Source organism: Protopterus annectens, chromosome 1.part2, assembly GCF_019279795.1.
Source record: "Protopterus annectens isolate FY-2018-M chromosome 1.part2, PAN1.0, whole genome shotgun sequence".
Lineage (NCBI taxonomy): Eukaryota > Metazoa > Chordata > Ceratodontiformes > Protopteridae > Protopterus > Protopterus annectens.
Window position 1 is genome coordinate 1245846005 of NC_056727.1, and position 22012 is coordinate 1245868016.

Genomic DNA, 22012 nt, shown 5'->3' on the forward strand with positions numbered 1-22012 from the left:
CAGTGTAGTTAGAGTGGGACTAGACGGGCCACTGCCCCAGCCACAAAATGTTAGGTGGAGCAATCCCAATCTGTAATGCAATAACTGTCTTTTAAAAGCCAGTATTGCATTTGTGGTCAAATCTGAGTGTTATAGCACTCTGTGTGTGGTCTAAACTGTAGCAACTGTATGTTACATTGTAGCAAGCAGTTTGATACAGTTTAAAAGAGTAAAAAAGAGTAAAAATCTTTTTTAACTAAAACTTGAACATTGTAATGCTCCGTGGAAGCAGGGTATAAGCTGTAGCAACTGTACAGTTTACTACAGCTTATAAGAGGGGATTTTTTTTTTTGTTAACTAAAACACAAGTATCCTAGTGCTCCATGCAGGCAGGGTATAAATTATAGGTTTACCTTTTTCCGGGATTGTCTAGAATTTAAGAATGTATTGGTTTGCCTGTGGAGTAAAAAGTACTGCTCAGCTAGCAGTTCTTTTACTTCTTCTGCAATCAACTTTTGTAATGTTCCAAAGAAAAGCACGGTCTTGTGTGGGCTTGCAGATCCTAAGGTAAAACATTATTTAATTAGACATTTCACTGAGTTACTTTTCTATTCAGTCATTGCTTTACTTTATTCTCACACATTAATGAAGCATTTTAACTTGTAGTTATATGTTTGTTCTGAAAAGAAGTTATTTTCAGCTTTTATAATGCTTCAGATCTTAATGTTGCATTTTATGTAGTTACTGGCTTATGCTATGATTAAAGAAAAGTACAGAAAAAAGGTTAGTTTAATTTGAACTTTAGAGTGGCCCATCCTTGCATTTCATGCCAGTAGCTCTGTCTAAGCGATGCAACTCAGAAAAAAGAGGGAACCTTCCAATAATACACTAGTGTTGTTATTGTATCAGTATTCTTCTTCATCTTCCAGCTTTTCCCGGTTAGGGGTCGCCACAGTGGATCACCTGTCTGCTTATGATTGGCAGTGGAGTTTTACAGTGTTGAGTTGCCAGCATGGCGCCCAGCCTTCCACAGAAGGCACACACGCACTCACAACTAGGGCCAATTTAGAGTGTTCAATCCACCTACTGCATGTCTTTGGGATGTGGGAGGAAACCCACGTGACCACAGGGAGGACATGCAGACTCTGCACAGAAGGCACCCCAGCCGAGGATCCAACCGGAGAACCTTTTGCTGTGAGGTGACAATGCTAACCACTGCACCACCGTGGCCGCCCTTTGTTATTGTATCAGTATATTAATATAATATACTAGTGTTATTTTCATTAGTAGTAGTAGTAGTATTAATATAATATACTAGAAGTATTATTAGTATATGACACCACTGATTATGGTTGAAAACAGTCCTGCGGAGTGAGTATTGTGGCACCACCTACTGTGTGCTGCTCACTCAATGTGTCACTAAACTCCTGTGACATGAGTGGAATGAGTGTAGAGGTGGAGACTCATTCTCTTACTGTTATAGATATGTCACCTATTTCACCAGTAAAGTGATACTTTTTGTTGGAGTCGAAATCCTGCTTAAACTTTGCTTGGGCACATGATGTTGTTGACCCAGTCATATTACAAAACAAGTGTCACAATAAAAGGAACAGAGGTATTATTCCTAGGGTTGCCACCTTTTCAGATACACAAAGTGGGAAATTTTTGGTACAAACATCAGATTTTGCAGGGCGAAACATACCCACGGCCAGTACAAAGGACAGAACTTCACTTTTTTGCCTAAATAAAAGCTTATTCTTTTGTAGTATTTTAGTTGCATATTCTGTTTCTTATAACATTTAGGTGTTTCAGATACAGAATAAATGTTTTATGCAACTATTACATAAAATATAGGAAATAAATTTGTCCTAAAATCTCAGGACATTTGCCATTTTTTCAAATTTTTTGCAGGACACAACTGCCCAAAGAGGGACTGTTCCTTGCAAAGTGGGACAGGTGGTAAACCTAATTATTCCCTGTTGGTCTGCGTGTCTTGTTGCAATTGTTTGCTACAGTACAAAACAGGGAATTTTTTTTTTTTTTTTAACTAAATCCTGAGTGCCATTCCATTTAGGCAGGGTATAAACTGTAGCAAGTGTTTGCTATTTGTAGCAAACAGTTGATACAGGTTATAACCTGCCAAAGCAGTATAGCACTCCAGTTTTAGCTAAAAATTTTTTTTTTTACACATTTAAACTACTTGCTACAATGTACTGTATAAGACCACACACAGAGAGCTACAACACTCTGGTTTGAATGCAAAGCAGGTGGGTCGGGACAGGAAACAAAAACAAGATATGAATGGTTGGGCATGAGGAAGGGTGTGTGTTGTGCATCTGGCTAGAAAGAATGAACATCTGTTTTGTTATCACTTTTTGTTTGAAAGAGCTGGGGGAAGGCATGAATCAGTAATAAGCAGATTGCTACAATACAGTAAAATGCTTGCTACAATACAGTAAAATGCTTTTTTTTGCTCTGAAGGGGTGGGAAACTGGTTCATGTTACTGACACAGAGCACTTGGTTGATCTAGCTACAATTCTGCTAACATCTCCTAGCTGTAAATCTAGAGCTGATGTCTGTTTCATTTCATTAACCTGTAGGTATTTGTTCCAATCCTTGGAACTGACCAGCTGCTTTTTTCCAGGTTGAGCTTCCTGACTTGAGCTCCTCCACCCTCCACATAATGCCCCGCTCACCCAGAATACTTCAGATCTCGTTTGCTGCTCTTCAAGTCTGCATCGAGTTCCATTTTGGTCTTGAGCTTCTCCTAGTTAGAGTGGGTGTAAGTCTTTACAAGTCTTTTTTCCCTACCTAGTATTCTTTAATTCTTTAGTGAAGACTTTCCCGTGTCTTTTCTGTCTAGTTTTTTTTTGTGTTTTTTGCTTTAGAATTTCCTTTTTTACGTATTTAAAAAAAAAAACTTCCTTCTCTTACTTCTTTCTGTTGTATCGCTATGAACAAAAGCCTTTAAGGTTTAAAAAGTGCACTTCCTGTGGGCAGAAGATTCCTCTGTCTGACGCTCATAGGGAGTGCATTTATTGCTTGGACCTAACCATTTGGAGGCTCTTTGCGAAATCTGTAGGGTTTTCCATTCTCGGGCTCTGGGGATAGGAGGAGCAAACTGGTGTTAAAAGGTTTGCTCCCTCCTTCTTCTATCGTGGGGATGCCTTCTGCTTCAGGGGTCCAACCCCCCTCCTAAAATGTCCAGGGAGTCCATGGAGACCTTCACCCGCATGATTTTCCCATGAACCTCCAAGAAAAAAGGCAAAATCCTCAGAACAGACTCAGTTTGCTCCAAGCTCGGTTGCTACTGCTTCTCCTACGCCCCAGTCATCTTCAAGTGTCCCAGGGCTGAATGGTGCTTCTGTGGTGTCGGCTGCTATAGTTTTGGTGCCTGAGTTGGCACTGACAGGATAAATGCAAAGATCTCCATCCCGTTTCCCCCAGAGATTCCAGATCTCCATCTACAACTTCTTCTGGGTCTTTCTGAAGCCTAACATCCAAGGATGAAGAAAAGCTCATGAGGCAATTTCTCAAGACACAGATCCAGATGGGGCTTGTGACCACTCCGTCCACATCTGTAGCCATGAGAGTTTCCCAGTTCCAGCCCTTAACTCCTGCTACAATCTGACCTTTGGTCTCTGAGTCATCGGTTCTATTGATTCTTGATGCTGGGGTTGTTGGAGTTGATAGAGATTTCCTCCTTATCGCCAACTTTCTCCCCGACCTGCTTGGCTCCATCTGCTTTGGTGCTGAGCATGTGTCAGAGCTGTAGTATCAAGTTCGGTTCCAGGGGCTTGATGTCAACTCCGAAGCTCTTAGAGCCGTCTGGTCCTCTTGGAGCCTTGGCCTTCAACAGCTCTGCTGTGACTCCTCCCTCGGAGATATCTGCTGCAGTGCTCTCAGTTCTGATGGGACAGTTCCAGGTGGTTTGGAGCCCTTCTGCTTTTGAGGTCATGGAGAGGGTACTCTCCTCCCCTAGGAGACCCTCAGCAGTTACCACTACGGGACTTTCACCTCCTCATACTAGACTTGTGTCTGAGTTCTGTGAGCTGCAGTGTGACAGCCAGCTCCGGAAAGCCTCTACACCTTTCCCTCGGTGGATCTCCAGGCTACTTCCAACATCTACCCGGAGTGCCCCCCCAGGAGGTCCCTCTGAAGAGGTTGTGTAATAGGAGGCACATTGATTCTCCCAAGGAATCACTCGCTACGGCTTCTGATTTTGAGGAAGGAGAAGGTTATCCAAAATCACCACCCAACAAGGTCTCCTTTGGAGATATTCTTGAAATCCTTTGCCAGAGGGGTGGTTGGTCTGCCCATAGCCCTTACCCAGAAGAATCAGTACTGTGGTACTGTGGGAAGGTTTTGGGTCCAACCAATCTAGTGCCTGGGCCCCCCCCAACAGCTGACCCGCTCATTCAGCTGGTATTGTTGAGGGCTTAAAAGGAACTGAATACAGTGGAACATATCCCTAAATGCACAGACAAGATTTTAAGTGCCCCTGTAGATAAATTGTTCTGGACCCAAGGGTACCCCCCATAGATGCTATGGCTGTTGCGGCAGCCACCCAGAAGCAGCTGGCTAAGGAAAGTTCCTCTGTCCACACCCCCCCCCCCCCAAATAGAGAATCCCAGGCATTGGACAGGTTTTGCAAAAGAGTTTATGAGGGTGTTGAACTATTTTTTGCACTTTACAATGCTACAAAGGGACTTTCTAGCTCGGTCCCGTGGTCCATGGCTGCTAAGGAATAGGAGTCCTTTTTCTCTCCAGGCTGGCCACCCTGCATTCTTTAGCCAATGCGTCTATGAAGTTAATGTATCACACTGCGGAGGGTACCTCCAGGGCAGCCTGTTCTGGCATTGCCATATGGCACCATGCCTAGATGAGGCTGTGCAATTTTTGTGGAGCCTTTCAAACGGTCCTTTATTAATGTCCCTTTTGATGGTTCCACCTTGTTTGGGACCACAGTCTGTGACACTTTATCCCAGAATTAGAAGGATGGTAAGACCCTGTCTGCCATGAGAATCCATTTTTCTACACCACAATGGACCTTTTCCAGGAACCAGAGTGGGAGAAGGAAGACGTGATTTCAGAAGTTGTAGGGTCCATTCCAGGACAGTCAAGGAGACTTTTCCCCCGGGGCAGAGGGGGATATAGTTAAAATGGGAGATGCCACTCACATGGCCAAGGGGGTTCGCATAGTTAGGGGTCACGGGAAACTTTCCAGGACAAGCCCTTCCAGCAATCCTGAACAGTTGCCCGACTGCCCTCCTTGCACACAGAAGCATGGGAGGCCATCATAAATGGGTGCTAAGGATTGTATCCAGAGGATACTTCATGCCATTTTCTGAAACTGCCAAACAAAAATATCACCTCCCTGATGTTCCACTCAGAGGAAGGTCGTGGCCCAGAAAGTAAAACAGCTCCTGCAAAAAAGTCATCCAATAGGTCCTCCCCTCCAATCAAATTGGATCAGACATTTACTCCAGATTCATTTTAGTACCCAAGAAGATAGGGGACCTGTTCTGGATCTGACCTCTTTGAACAAGTCAGTGAAACACACACAGTTCAGAATGATCACGATTCAATCCATCTTACCTCTACTGAAGATGGGTGATCGGATGTGCTCTGTAGACTAAAGGATGCATACTGCCATATAAAAATGGACAGGCGCTCCAGGTGTTTTCTGTGTGTCAGGCTGGGAGCCAGTCACTGTCAGTTCAGGGTGCTTCCGTTTTGTCTCACCACGGCCCCTAAGGTGTTCATAAAATGTCCAACAGTGGTTGCAGCTCATCTCCAACTGTAAGGTTATCAGATATTCCCCTATCTGGATAACTGGCTTTTGACCACTCCAACCAGGCATCTACTCCTTCAGGCCAGGGATTACTTTCTCAAGTTGGCCTCCAATCCTGGGGATAACCGTCACTATACAGAAGTGTCAGTTGGACCCAGTACAAGCCAGTAGACTTCATCGGGCCCTGCCTGGACACAAGTACATCTTATGCTTACCTCATGACAGACAGGGTATCAAACTTGAGATTTCATATCAGCTAGACTTTGACCATTCCAAAACCTCCGTCCAGTCTAGTTCTCAGAGCACTAGGATCAATGGCAGCCACTATAACCCTTCTGCTCATGGCACGTTTTGACATGTGGATATTACAATGGACCTTAGCAGTCCAATGGTCACTTCTCAGGAATCATTTGAAATTTTCCATCAATCTGTCTCGTGTGTTCAAGGAAGTCTCTGCTTTAGTGGCTTCACTCCGCAGAAGTTACACAAGAACACCCATTCGGTCTTTTATCCCCAAACGCCAAGTTGACGACGGATGCCCCCAAGCTTGAGGGGTGGGCATTGTCTTGGTCAGACAGTCCAAGGCATGTGGACACTACAAGAGACCAAGTTGCATATCAATGTACTGGACATGAGAGCGGTTCTTGTAGCATTGCAAGAATTCAAGAGCTTTCTACCTCTGGGGACTATTGCAGTCCAAATGGACAATATGTCAGTGGTTTGGTGCATCAACAAACAGGGAGGGATCAGGCCTTACCTCCTATGTCAAGAAGTAATGAGAGTGTGGCAGTGGATGATTTCTACCAACTGCTTTCTGGTAGCAATGCACATTCCAGGGATGCAGGTATTTTGCCTTGATTCCCTTCTCAGGGACAGCCCCCCAGGGGTGCTGTAGTCCATGGTTGGCCCTCTTTTATCTTCTCTTTGCCTTTCCTCCTCTACTGTTAATTCCCAAGTTTCTACAGAAAGCTTACAGCTTGCCAAGCAAAGTAATCCTCATTGACCCATTTATTTTGGCCTTGACAAACCTGGTTCCACCTTTCTGTGGTCTCACCTGGTTTGTCCTCCGATAAGATTGGATCCGGGTCCAGATCTTCTTTCTCATTCGTTGAGGCATGCACACCCAAGACATACAGGGACTGAAACTAACCACATAGTTTCTCCACTTCTGACGATGGCAGGATTTCCCAGGCTGTCTTCCCCCATTCGAGAAATTTTGATTTTCTCACATAGGTTTTCATCACGCAAAGTTTACAAGAGTAAATGGAAGAGATTTTCCTTTTGCGCTGAACAGAAACAAATCGATCTCTTCACAGCTCCAGTGGCAGCTGTACTAGATAGTTTGGCTTCCCTTTTTAAGGATGGTGCTTGTTGTTCTACTGTCAAAGTTCAGCTAGCTGCTATATCCAACTTTCATTTCACATTGATTTTGATTCCTTATCCCTTGCTTCTTCTAACCTGTATAAAGCATTTCTTAGGGGCACTTTCCTGCTCTGACCTTCGGTGAATGATTCTACTCCTAAGTGGGATCCGACTATGATTTTGCAAGATTTGGTCCATCCGCCCTTTGAACCTTCAGTGACTGTGGATTTGAAATTTCTTTCCTGGAAGACACTTTTCAGTAGCTATTACATCTGCCATAAGATTGTCTGAACTTCTAGCCCTTTTGGTAAAATTTCCATATTTGATTTTCCACAAGGACAGAATGGCCCTGTGTACTAATCCTTCTTTTTTACCCAAGGTGGCTAAGGAGTGAAACATTTAATCAGTCCATTAATCTTCCGGTCTTTTTTTCTGTTTATCAAAAGAAAGGTGAATGCACTCTGCATTTGCTCAATGTACATAGGCAGCTTCGCTTTTATATACATAGAGTCAAACCCTTCAGGAAGTCTGATCAGTTGTTCATCTCTTTTTTCAGATACAAAGACAGGTAGGTCTGTTACCAAAGTTACGCTAGCAAGATGGTTGAAAGACTGCATTACCTTTATCTACTCTTTCAATAATATTCATTTACCAGGGCAAATAAAGGCCCATTCTGCAAGGTCTATGGCTACTTCTCAGGCTTTGTGGTCTAGAGTCTCAATTGAAGATATTTGTGCTGCTGCTTGGTCAAATCCACACACCTTTGTTACGCATTACAAATTGGACCTTATCTAGAAGTCCAGAAGTCGAGGTGAGGTGTTTTTGGTTATGCTGTACTCCGGAATATCCTCCAATGAGGGCCACCCTGGATTCTATTACCTGGGTACTCTGTACCACAGGTTAATGAAATGAAGTGGACAACATCAGATAAAGAAGTTATGCTCTTACCATAATGTTCATCCATGTTGTCCATCTTCATTTGCATTAACTTTCCCTTCTCCCTTCCCCCTTCCCCCTATTCAAGTCTTTGGGAAGCCTGGTAGAATTTCAAAGGAATCTGTTTTTTCTGTTGAGCTCCTGATGTTCCTTCTTATAGATATGTGTATGCATATTTAATCTTTACATTTATTTAAGGGTATGATAATGTTCTTTATGTGTTATGATTTTTGGCAAACTCGGTCTGAGGTATTCAGGTGAAGCCGGGTATTATGGGTAGGGAGGAGGAGCTCAAGTCGGGAAACTCAAGCTGGAAAAAAGTGGCTGTTCAGTTCCTGGAATCGGAACTGATACCCACAGGTTAATGGAAATGAATATGGACAGCGCAGATGGAATGTTATGATAAGAGAATAAAACAACTGGAAATGGGACCTTTAGAAAAGAGTAGGAGCAAAATACATAGAAAAAAATGATAATTGTGGGAACAATACATCCAGACAAGGAATAAGATTTAAAAGAAGGCAGGATTTGAATGAGCTATATAATGTTTCACTCAGAATGACTGGATAGATTTTAAGTGATGTATAATGTTTGCAACTAAAATTATGTCAATATGATTTGTTTTCATTTATATAAATACATGATTGCCTATGTCATAAGTGATAATTAAAAAAAAAATACTGGCTATAGAAGTCTCATCCACTGTAGCATATTTGTTTAAAAAATGCTTTATTTGAAAAGCTGGACACTGCTGTTTAGTGGGAATTAATAACTCCTATGCTGAAGTGTTCATTGATAGAATTAAGAATTTTACTTTGAAAAGTTTAATTTTTTAGTATTTCAATTATACACCAAAATATTATAAATACATTGTGTTCGTTTTTGATGAATTTCTTATGGAACTTATTTAAGCACTTTTTTTTGCAGTAAGTCAGGAGTGAATAAAATAGATCTAAATGCATCTAAAGATTGTCCTGAATTTCTGTCATCTTGGTTAAGTTATATGCTTCAGCGTGTTCACTGATGTTGATAAATGGGTAAAAAAAAAGTTGACAGTAAAATATGAAAATTGGTAATTTTTTTTATCTGAAAGATGACACTAGCATCATTCTTCCAGGAGAGAGCATTGCAGCGTAGGTTAATGCATGTGATACATTTTTTCACCTAAAATATTGTAATTTAATTGTTTAGCCTGTTGACAAACTGCTGGTATTTAATGCTTGACCCTGATTTAGCTCAACGGAGGTTGTTATACCCTTAAATTCACAGCTGGTAATGTTAGCAATGATTAATAAGCTGTAGACATTATGTTAATCCATTTTTCTTACAGTATAATTGCTTGGGGAAAGATATTCAGGCAAAAAAATGGGTAAATGATTTTATTGATAATGTCTAGTCTAGTAAAGGTGTGATTTTTGATAAATTGGAAAATATTTTTTTCAAAGCAAGATTTATGGTGCTTCTTTACACACAAGTCTGATTATTTACAATTATAAGCTTTTGCATTGGGTATATTACTAGCTAAGTAATTTCATGATGCTAAATGATTCATATATTAAAACAAGCTACATGCAAATAGTGCAGGTATATGTATGTATGTGTGTGTATATACTGTGATGCTAAATGATTCATATATTAAAACAAGCTACATGCAAATAGTGCAGGTATATGTATGTATGTGTGTGTATATACATATGTGTGTGTGTGTGTGTGTGTGTGTATATATATATATATATATATATATATATATATATATATAATGTGTGTGTGTATTTGCAATTTTTGTTTTTACCCAAGTAAAGGTTTCAGCAACTACTTAAGTCATGGTCATTAAAGAAATCTAGAGATTAATATTTATAGTGTTGTATAACCAGTTTTTAAAGAGAACTGTTGCTTTAGTATTTATTGTCTTTATTTTTAGTTTATTTGGTGCTCATTTTGAATTTTAATTTGTTCGTTTTTACAGATTAAAACAATTAAGTGAAGAACCGTACACTCAAGAAGAAGCTGAAAGAGCAGCAGGAATGGGCTGTTATATTCCTCCAAAGAAAATAGCAGTGAAGACACAGGCAGCAGTGGAAGAAATGAAAACATAATCTTTATAATTTTCACAATTTTATAGATGGTATAGTGCATTGCTGGCTTTTATTCCTCGAAATAAAAAAATATGATGCTGTGGTTGTAGGCATAAGAAAATGTAGCTTTTTTTCTCCTTGAACACTTTTGCTTGCACTGAAGAGGACATTTGCCTTCATCGTGGATTCAGCTTCCAAAAGAAGAGTAACTGATGCTGACTTTATGCTGCCTCTGAATTTTAAATTTATTTTGCCTTGGACGTTTCCCATCTGTCAGCTAACTAATCCTGTTGTATCTCATAGAGCTGGATGGATTTACAGTAGTTTACTATAGACAGCTTTGTTCCACTTGCTAAAAGCGATTTTCATTTTTTTGTATCCACACTCCCTTTCTCTTTACTTCCACAGATGTGTCATGAATAAGAAGACTGACCCTTAGCTTCACTTAGAGTCTGTACCACAAGTATTTGAGTTTCCTGTCCTCTGTGATCAAGCTTGTTGTGTCTTTCGGCTTTTTCCGGTTAGGGGTCGCCACAGCGGAACTCCGGTCCGCTAATGATTGTCAGTAGATTTTTACATGCTGAGTTGCCGGCCCTGACGCACAGCCTTCAATGAAGGTACGGCCATTCACTCATGTCTCCACACAAAAGACGCTCTAGCTGAGAATCGAACAGGACAACGTCTTGCTGTGAGGCGACAACGCTACCGCAGCACCACCACCGCAGTAACCCTCTGTGATCAAGCTGTGGGTAATATATATGATATATATGATATATGTGCTGCTTTGCTACTCTGGAAAGTAGTATTCCGTGAAACACATGTGCTGCACTTAAGTAATCATAACTGGACAGACAAACCAGCTAGTCAGGGTATCCATGAGACATGTTTGCCACTGTGAACCTGTCACTTAGTTTTTTTTAGGATTTATGCAACATCATGGAGGAAGGATATTTCAGTTTTTTATATGTATGGAAAAACTGTAAGAAGGACCTTTATGTCACCACTCATGACGTGGCTGAGACTGTTTGCTGTGATGCAGTTGATCATGTGGGGTGGCCCATGTGATGGTGTACCTTAATTAATGCCAGGCTTAATACATGAAGCTGTAGAACTTGTGTGAAACCGTTGTAATTAAGATAATGATGGGTAACAAATCAATTAAAAGTATCCTCCTCTGTGCATGTCTTCATTGTCTGTATCTGTGGTGATAGTCCAACTTCCTAATAGAGCTTTGAGAATTGTAATTGCAGCTCCTGGAGCTTTAAACTGTAGAACGTAAACTCTGATTGTAAATATGTATATATATATATATATATATATATATATATATATATATATATATATATATATAAATAAAAATACAGTAAAAAGCAAACTCCCTGAAACTCCTTTAAAAATATTACTGCAGGGGAATGAAGCCTTCCCTCCTGAGGTAGTATATACAACTCAGAGATCAGTATACCTTGGAAGAGAGGAATATTCCAAGATACCTCACCATCCAGTGTGGTACATATTCTCCATATTTCAATTTATAGACTCATCATTCCAAGACTCTGTTGCTTTCCTTGGAATTTCAACAGAACATGACATTCTTGTTTTCATGTTGCCTTTTATAGTGTAGTCCATTGTTTCCCAGAAGTGGATCTCAATAAATACCGTATCTTTAAACAAAATTGATTAGGCCATTAAAGAGTTGTTTGGCAAATGGGGAATTTAAGTTTTTCTAAGGTGTGTTGACCCTGGAGTTGTTTGTTAGCTTGAGAGGCTGGGGGGGGGGTCTCCCTTTTTATGAGAGGTTTGAGAAGCTTTGCCCCTCTGTGAAAAGTTTAGGGCACTTACCCCTTTTCATAAAGCACGTTTTTTTGACTAATGCTGTTTTCATGAATTTCGTTCACAAAAACTGCTATCAAAATCCACTTTATAGAAACATGCTAAATCCCTTTAATGGTCTCTATTTGCATCCTTCACTTTAATAATAGAGGCTGGCCTGTATGGTTGTCACTAATAACACTTGTACCTTACTGGACTGTATGAAGAGAGACATGGTTGAGCTCTCGCTGAGTATGTGTCCCAGGCAGGTACGTCCCTAGCCTTGAGCAGTATACTAGCCTTACCTGGAATGATGCCACAGTATAAACAAAAATGATTTATTTCAATAATTGGCTCAATTTTTGGTGTCATTCAAAGGGGATCCAGTTCCTGTTAGCATGGGATACCATGGTCGACAAACCTCGCTGCTTTGTCAGAGACTGTTTACAACTGGCACCCCTAGGCTTTTGGCTGCTGGCAAAGGCTGTTGCCTCCCCCAGTGCCTTTTTTAGGTAAGGTCTCGAAAACATTACCAACGTGAAATTAACCAATCAAAACAAAATAAGGGTCATGCTGCTAAATGCTAGGAGCTTAAGCCAAAAACTGCACTCCTTGGAAGCACTTCTGTCACTAGAAGATGTAGATGTCTGTGCAGTTACAGAAACCTGGTTTAAGGCCTCAGAGTACCCCCAACCCTGCAATGCTACAATGCCTTCCACACCTTTAGACTGCAAAATGAATGTCTGAAAACCAAAGGAGGTGGTGTTTCAATCTATATTAGATATAAATTCACCTCCCATCTAATTAGACTGGACAGCTGGACAACTCCATGGAGTTACTCCAGGTTACAGTGAGCAAGACACCCATTCAAGTCTTAGCCAGTTATAGCTCCCCCTCCATGGGTCACAACACCCACAAAACCTACTTAACCAAACTGAAGACAATCCAAATTTTGAAGAACATACTGGTTATGGGGGAATTCAGTTATTCCACCATCACCTGGGAAGCCTGCAGTAGCCCAAACTCGCTAATACAAAAGTTCCTTGGCTTTGTGAATTCAAATTCCCTGGAACAAATTGTCCATACCCTGACAAAAGGAACAAATATTCTAGAGCTGGTCCTCACCAACATGTCAAACAGGTGCACTGCTGCAACTGTTGGACCCTCATTAGTTAAAACTGACCACACATCAGTCACCCTTGAACTGATGCTAACAACAGAACTCACAAAGGGTGAAATCAGACTAAAAAACTTCACCAAGGCAAACTGTACTCTCCTAGGTGAAGGTGTAAATACATTTCAAGCCCCACCCAAACTGAAAGTGGTAGCTACACCAAAGATTACACTAAAGCCCTGTACAATCACTTGCATAAGTGTATAAACTCTGCTGTACCAGAAAGAATCAAAGCCAGAGCCCCAAGTAAAAACAAGCTGCCAAGGAGGACATCCAGCATCAACAAACTCTACAATAAACACAAAAGGTTGCTGTCCAAGAAAACGGCAAGGCCATCCTTCAACGGGCAAATGAGACAATTTGTCAAATCCTCCAAGAGCTCCTTTGAGAGAAACCTAGCAAGTACTGCCAAGGGTAACCATAAGGTCTTTTACAGCTACATACGTAACCTAAAGAGTAAGACCAAAGCATGTGTGGAACTAGTGGTCAACAGTATCACACACACTGACCTCGCAGAGAAAGCAAACTTGCTAGCAGATAGGTTTGGCACAAATTTCACTCCCTTATCCCCTCCTAACTTACCACAAACTCTCCCTCAAACATCTGAAGAGCAGATCCTCGAAGCCCTGTCCAAGGCAAAAAATACAGCCGACATCCCAGGCTGTCTTCTAAACAGGCTAAAACATGAACTACCATCACCACTAAGTACCTTTTTCAGTCATAGTCTTAACCACAGGCTTTGTTCCTGCCGAATGGAGAATAGCTACCGTTATTCCCCTCATCAAAGATGGCTTAGCAACAGACCCAGGAAATTACAGACCCATAAGCCTGACCAGCCTCATCTGTAAGGCAATGGAACGTATCATTATGGACCTCCTAAATAATGATATAGGTGACCTCCAAACCCTGGATCCTACCCAGTTCGGCTTCATGAAGGGCAAATCCTGCCTGTTAAATCTGGTGGATTTCTTTGAAAGTGTGACTAAGGCCATTGATGAGGGCAAATCTGTGCACACAGCACACCTCAGTTTGGCAAAGGCTTTCAACACAATTCCACATTTAGGCATTACTGATAAACTTGGCAAACTGAATGTAAACCCCTTTGTTGTAAGATGGGTTGCCAACTGGCTCACAAACCAGACACACTCTATCAAAGTGACTGACTCCACTTCAGCCAGCAGACCCTGTTACCAGTGATGTGCCACAGAAGTCCGTCCTGGGCCCCATATTGTTTGGTATATACTTCTCAGCAGTTCAGGTCAAAACTCGGGGGTTGTGGCTGACCAAGTTTGCAGACGACTGCAGACTAGGTGCAATCATTGAATCCGGAAATGATGTCAGTATACTCAGAGGGTCTCACACAGACCAACAACTGGTGTATCAGTCACGGTCTCAAACTGAATGCAAAGAAATGCATCATCATTCTCAAGTGCAAACAATGTCCCTTCACACTATCAAATCAGCAACAATACCCTAAGTACCCAGGAAGTGGTAAGGGACCTGGGATCACAGGTTAAATGCGACCTTAACTACGGCCATCATGTGTCTACAATAGTAAGTAAAGCTTTCTACGTAGCACACTTGATTAGTAAAGGCATCGCCTCGAGAGCAAAAGAAGTTATGCCCCCCCCCAATACTCTGCACTTATCTGGCCCATAATTGAGTATAGTGCCCCATTTGGCATGTACCGTACTAAGCACCTGCAGCAATTAGAGAGACTGCAGAGTTTTCTAACAAAGAAGATCAAGGGGCTCTAGCATGTGCCTTACACAGACTGACTAAAGTCCCTGTCACTATGCTTTGTATCGTATAGACTACTTAGGGGAGACTTATGCCTGACCTGTAGAGCAATCCAGTTCCCAAACCTAATGAACTTAACTGCATATTTATAAATCAAATGGGTCTAGGACTACCCATTCCAGGGAAGTAAATCTGTCCCTCTAGCATGTCCTATTTAAATCGCAGACCATATTTATCTCCCAGCGACTGCCACTTCTTTGGAACACACTGTCAGTTCATGTGAAACAGAGCACCTCTATGACACTATTCAAGAGGAACCTGGACGATTGGATGGGACACTGTAAATTCTTTTTGAGGATAGCACCCATAACCCACCTGGACATGGGTAGTCATCATTAAATGCAATTTTGGGTATTGACTAGCACTTCTATGATATTACATTGGGTTGAAATGACTGGGCTTAAACTGACCTCTGGGTTCATAACCTAGTAATCTCCTATGAACATTAGTTAGAGTAGGTTTGGGGCTCATGTAGAGCCAGTGGCAAATAATAGTCTTTTAAGCTGAAGGAATGTTATTCTACTTTTGAAGTAACAAGGAAGCCACAATCTGGAGAAATGGAATGTAAAATCTCTACATGTAACATCCAGTTTATGGATGGGGAAAAAAACAGAAACTGTCTCTTATTGTGTGGCAGAGATTTTACCTGAGCCAATAAATATTTTAAGATTGCTACAAGTTTTCTCATTGTATGAACAGTTTCCTTGAAGCTGACAAATTATTAGCTGGAAATGCTAATTTCATACCAGTTTGCATTGGCCGGAGGCAGTTTCACAAGCAAACATTTGAGTCAGAGTTCACTGTCAGAACCTAAAACTTTTAGCTTATTGTATTAATATGAAGCTTAAATTACATATCTGCATGAAAAAGTGTTAACACGGGGAAACTAAATATTTAAAATCCTAGTTATTTTTACTACAGGTATTTGTGCAAATAGTGACACTGAACATTTTGCAGTGTAAGTCATGCTACTGTAATAATGATGATGATGCCATAAACCAATGCCTGTGACTTACTAAGTTAGCTAATGATTGCAAACTGTGTGCAATCATTGAGTCCCCAAATGATGTTAACATATTACAAAAGGGGCTAACACAGACAAATGACTGGTGCCAAAGCCACGGACTAAAACTAAATGTGAAAAAGTGCATTATCCCCTTTGGAAAAGAGGAAATCCCTTCAAATTACAATATTGGCTGCAGCACCCTAAGCTCAAACACAGTAGCGCAAGATTTGGGGACACAGGTTGATAGCAATCTAAACTTTGATCACCATGTGTCCACAGTGGTAAGGAAAGCTTTCCGTGTTGTGCATCTCATAAGTAAGGGCATTGCATCCAGGACTTAGGATTTTATAACTCCCTTTTGTACTTGACCCTCAGCAGACCACTAATAAAGTGCAAGACTTCCTTTTGCATGTACCTTCCCAGACACCTGCAGCAGCTGGAGCCTCCAAAACATGACCTACATGGAAAGACTGAAAGCCCGGTCACTGTACTCTGTATCCTAAAGGCTGCTGAGAGGCAACTTTTGCCTGGTCTACAGAGCAGTTTCTGACCTAATGGACATATTGCACACCTGAAAATCAGATGGGACAAGAGTCACTCACTCCAGGGATCTCAGCCTAGCCTGTGACATTAACAGAACATGCTGGAGACACAGATATGTCACCCAGAGATTGACACTCCTCTGGAATAAACTCCCAATTTAAGTGAAGCAGAGCTCTTTAATAACCCTACTCAGGTGCAACCTAGACAATTGGATGGGAGACCATAAATTCACCCCAGGGATGGCACCTATGTCCCTCATGGACAAGGGCAGTCAGTGCTGACTGTAGATCCTCTGTGCAAATAACTACCATCTAATCAAGGGCATTTAGGGAATATGGGTGCAACATGGCTAGGCTTGTAAAGGCCCCAGGGCTATTAGCCTAGTAACCTCCTATGAGCCTCTGCAGCATAATTTTCTTTGGATTTATGAGATAGAAAGTCACACACTTATCTCTGAGTATGTTAATGTGTGACTGAATGCAACACACCAGGTTCTCGTTTTGCTAAGATTCAGTCCATTGAAGCTTCAGCTGGACTAGACAAACTGTCAAAGCTTCAGGTTAAAAAAATAATAATAAATACACGCACACATACATACGTATTTGAATAGAGGCAAGCACCCCTGCACCCATTATGTAGAGGGCTTTGCCTTTCACTTCTTGAATGGAAAAACAGGCTAGCAGTTTAATGTAGGGGAATTGAAGACCATGTGTTTAAGCTCATTCAGGTTACACTTGACTGTGTATTGGGAAATCATTTATTTTGGTTTGTGTTGAAGTGGGTTACCTATCTTGTAAGATTTGCCATAACTGCATTCACTGCACTGAAGTCCAGAAGTTAAGGACTTTATAGAAATCTACCTTTGTATAAAAGCAGTTTCAAGAAACTTGAAGGAGAAAATAAAGATCAAGCATCTCAGAGGCAAAGAAATCCCTGAAATTCATAAAAATTAAGGAGAAAGAAAAGAGGCTGTAAAGTATGGATGAATCTTTATCTGTAGTCCTTTCATCTTCTAATGTTTATCTGAAGATGTCAACCAGTCCCATTTAGGGGATTCTAACCCACTGATAGTTTTGGAGTCTTCTCATGTCAGAAATTGGTGTTCAGCATTCTTTAGTTATCAAAGGTGATTTTTTGACTCTTCTTGGTACTCACATTACTCTTCTCTAGGCCATGTACTTCAAATGCACACCAAAAGTAACTCAGTCGGTTACTGAATTAATGAAGGTTTTCAGTTTTATCTCAAGGCATTTTCCCCTAAACCTTTGACCACTTTTGCTGTAGTGCCCATTTTGTCCATTGAAGACCTACAATGAATGAGGCCTGCATGTTGTTATTTTTAAAAGCACACTGTATTTGTACCTCTGTTGTAGACCTTAAGCCATTTGATAATGATTTCTGCTGTAGCACTGTGCTATTGATCAACTGTGCGAGTATTATCAGGGGGGCTGGTGTATGCCACCATCACCAGTCCCTCCTCACCAGTCCCTCACCTTTGCAGGTCAGTGATCCAAAGCAAAGGTCTCAGGTCCCCTAAGTCTCTTGCAATTAGAAGAGGAAGCAGTCTCCTTCACTGTGTTGTCTAAAGAGTCTTTTCCATTACTGTAACCTAGCTACCAATCATGAGGATGCCTCCTGTGGGGAAGCAGAAAGTTACACAAAGAATTAATTTGAATGGCAATAAAATCATCTTTCTCCCCAAAATAATACAGTGGCACAGACAGAGAGAAAGTCCTGTTTGCAAGCCAGGTGAAGAGAGTTTTGTTTACGGCCCTGGTGCTTGACAGAGAGGATGGGATTGTCTATCCTGGGAGAGAATCTGTACCTGCAGAAGCAAATCAATCAAGTCCTGATGGAGCTAGGGTCTTGGAATGATCACCAGGCTGGTCATGTTAGAGGACTGGAGGCTTGGTCACCATAGTGCATGAAGCAGGCACATCCTCAGAGGCCACTCCTCAGTGACTGATGCACCTTACCAGTTAGAGGCAGCTGGCTGGAGGAAGAGTGTGAGCAGAAAAGGCCTTGTGAGCATGACTGCATAACTGATGCTGACAATTTATAGCTCCAGTCTGCCTTCCACACATAGATCACCACTTCCCTCCCCAACCTGCCTGCAATGGTCTCAGCCAGGAGGATACCAGCTGCCACCTACTTCTCCCCTTTCTCCTTCCCTTTGTCAAGAACAAATCCACCCAGGAGGTAATAACAGATACACAGGACTGGAGCAATTAGAGCAGAAGCCAAGCAGCTGATGTTCATCTGGTTGTATGCTAAGAGGACCAATAATGAGTAAATAAAGACTTTGCAACTATATTCTGGCAAAATCGTGACACAAACTTACTTACCTTCAAAGAAGCAGACAAGATTTTCTAAGCCATTCACAACTGAATTGATTTCTAAGAAAATGTCAACACATTCACCTGTTAAATGTTTACAGTCATATATTCAAATACCTCTTCTCTGGCCATTGTTGCATCAAAACATGAGTCAAGGATAATGGAATGGACAAGCCAGTAGGTGTACACATCATCCACATTAATCATACAAGTAATTTCCTGATTCAGTGCAATACTGCCACCAAGTAAATGGGAAACTTAGTTATCTTTGGTGCACTCGCATCCAAAGGAAAGTTAGTGCATTTGTTTTGAATGCTCATTTTGTTTGAGTGCTTTCCTTGTCTACATTTCTGAATACTTGTTTTCTGTTTTGTATGTCTTGTAAAATGTTTGTTAGAAAGTTTCTCAACTGTTATTTATAGATTAGATCTGAAGTTGTTTTCATTTGTCCTTCAACCTGTGGATACTCTGATCTGACCGGATCCAACTCGGCCGCATTTCCAACATCTGATCTGAACTTCAAGCTCCTCCCCTTCCCATAAATTCCCCTGTCTTCCTCCTCCCTTCAGCTCTCGTTTGCCATGCTAGCATAAGCATTGTGATCTGCTGCTCTGAGCTTCTATCTTGGTAAGAGACTGAGTTTTTGTGAATTTTTTTTTTTTTTTTTTACTTCTTACTTATTTTTCTATTTCTATCTTTTCTATCTCCCTCCCAATGTTTGCATTGGTAGAAAAAAAAAAGCCCTCTTTCTGTATTCTATGGGGAGCATGCGTGTGTGTGTTCTTATTGGCCCTCTCTGCTTGGATCATGTCTGAGAACCCTAAACCAGGCTTTCATAGGTGCACTGATTGTGGCCATAAGCTCTACCCAACTGATGGCCACATTCCGTGCATTGTATCCTTAGGGGTTGCCCATCTAGATTCCTCCTCTTCCATCTGCAAGTGCTTCAATCCCCATGCACTGATGGACAGGAGGAACAAGCTAATTTTAAAAGGCCTTCTTACCCCTCCTACCACCAGGGCCCAGGCATCTTCAACCCAGACTTGTACTTCTGTCTCCGACCTGGCCTCTGGGACTCAACCTCCCATCAAGAGGTCTGGGGAGGGGGACTAACATAAACACAAGGACAAGCCGAGAAAGCGGTCCCTACTCATCGTTTACTCAATCGGGCAAGGTCCACTCGACTCCACGACTGGAGTCTCCATGGCTCCATTCCCCTTATTTCTCCCTGGAGCTGGAGGAGCTTCGGATCTGTTCACTGGCCCTGGCTTCACCTCACTGACCCTCTAGGCTGGTATCAGTGGACTCTTCATCCCGATCCACCTGCAGCCTTTACAAAGTGGAGGTGGGCAGGATGATGCAGAAATTTATCTGCACTCAGATGCAGATGAGAGTCTTGCCTGCCCCCTCTCCTTCTGGAGTGGGGAGCATGCAGTCTGCATTCCTACCAATTACTCCTTCTCTGATCCCTGGTTTTGGAGCCCTCAGAGCTCAGGGGTCGGTGCTGAAAGTGCCTTGTACCTTGGTGCCGGCCATTACATTGAGTAGGTCAGATCTGACTAGCTTGGATCCATCCGGTTCTCAGAGCTATAACCTCGGCTCCAGATCTGAGGGGGATGGTGTCAGTTTTTTGGAGCAGAGCCTTCCAGTTGGAGTCTCTGCACCTGGAGGTTTGGCTGTGGCTCCCCCGTTGATTCAGAGGGTGGCGCACCCATCTGTAGCCCCTTCTTAGACAGTTTGCTCTCCTTCTGCCTTCGACATGGTGGAGAGTGTTCTCTCGATCCCATTGAGACCTTTGATGATCTCGTCTTTAGAGTCTGCCCTGGCTTCCTCTGTTTCTGGTATGGCTTCCGTCCATACCTCTCAGCTGTACAGATTTTCCCAGAATGTCTAGATTTTTGCCTCATACTTTTGGTCTGTTTTTTTTTTTTTTTTTTTTTTTTTTTTTTATAAAATTGTGGGTTTCTGGCAAATTAGTAGCAAATCATTACAGGCTGAAGTTAGAAAATGGCAGGCATTTGAGTTTCACACTTCATACCCTTCAGAAAATTCATGCTAAAACAAAACCTGTTATTCTATTATCTTTCTAAGTTTGTAAGTGCAATATTAAAAAACTCTCCATATTTTTGGGCCTTTGTCCCACTTTTGTTAATGGCTTTGTCCAGATTTCTTGCTGTAAGAAGTTGAGATGTATGGTTCTGCCTGTGTGCTACCTCAGGTACAGCCTGCGGCCTCTTCACCCCAGGGAGCTCCTGCACGTGAACAGCAAGACATTTTGAGTTCACCCCAGAAGCACCCCTGAAGAGGTGCCTGAAAAACATACATGCAAATGGAGGCAACATTAACTCCCCACCGGAGCCCCTCATGGATGACACCGATTTGTAGGAAGGGAAGGGTTCCCCCATCACCCCCGAGGATGTCTCCTTCAGAGACATCATGGAGATCCTTCATCAGTGGGGGGGGGTCTGACCAGAAACCCAACTCGGATGAATCTGTGTTCCTAGAGGCATTTGGCACAGGACCGTCTACATCCTGGGTGTCCTTGCCCATGGATCCACTAGTGGATCTAACTACATCTCAGGCATGGAAGGAGCCGGACACAGTGGAGCCGATCCCCAAATACCCTGACAAGGTATTGAGTGCTCCCTCAGGACCTACTGGATTAAGGGATCCCCCATAGATGCCATGGTAGTGGCAGCGGCCACTAAGAAGGAGCTCGCACAGGAAAGTCACAGTGCATCCGCCAGACCGAGAGTCCAGAACGATGGACTGCTTTGGAAAGGGGGTGTATGCTTCAGCCACATTTTCAGTACATGCGCTGAACTATATGGCACACGTAATTAGACTCTGGTGAGACCTAGTCAAGGAGATCACTGGGTCTACCTCAGGATCCATGACTGCAGAGGACACAAAGGTTTTCTCTTCTTGCATGGCCACCTTCACATCTATTGCTAACACCTCTATGCGGCTTCTCTCTCATGCTATTGAGGGCGGCGCTAGAGCTGTCAGGACAGGCATTGCTATCAGGCCAGGCTCTCTGCATTCTCAGAATCCTTTAAGGCGTCTTATACTAATGCCTCATACGACAGTTCCACCCTCTTTGGAAAGTCGGTAAGCGACACTCTTGTCCAAGGCGATGAGGATGGGAAGACTCTGTCTGCTGTTAGGATCCTCTTCTCCACCCACCCGTGAACCTT

General features: G+C 42.2%; 2 protein-coding genes across 2 annotated transcripts in view; one reads left to right on the forward strand and one right to left on the reverse strand.

Annotated features, from left to right (window-relative positions):
- The window catches only part of ZNF593 (zinc finger protein 593), a 262896-nt gene extending 251570 nt beyond the window's left edge, over nucleotides 1–11326 (forward strand). The window contains exon 3 of the mRNA XM_044060123.1: nucleotides 10039–11326. Within this exon, the coding sequence (XP_043916058.1) occupies nucleotides 10039–10168 (130 nt within the window). The 3' untranslated portion in view covers nucleotides 10169–11326. The remainder of the gene's footprint in view (nucleotides 1–10038) is intronic.
- RLF (RLF zinc finger) overlaps nucleotides 1–22012 on the reverse strand; it is a 1792276-nt gene that overhangs the window by 758779 nt on the left and 1011485 nt on the right. The window lies entirely within an intron of this gene.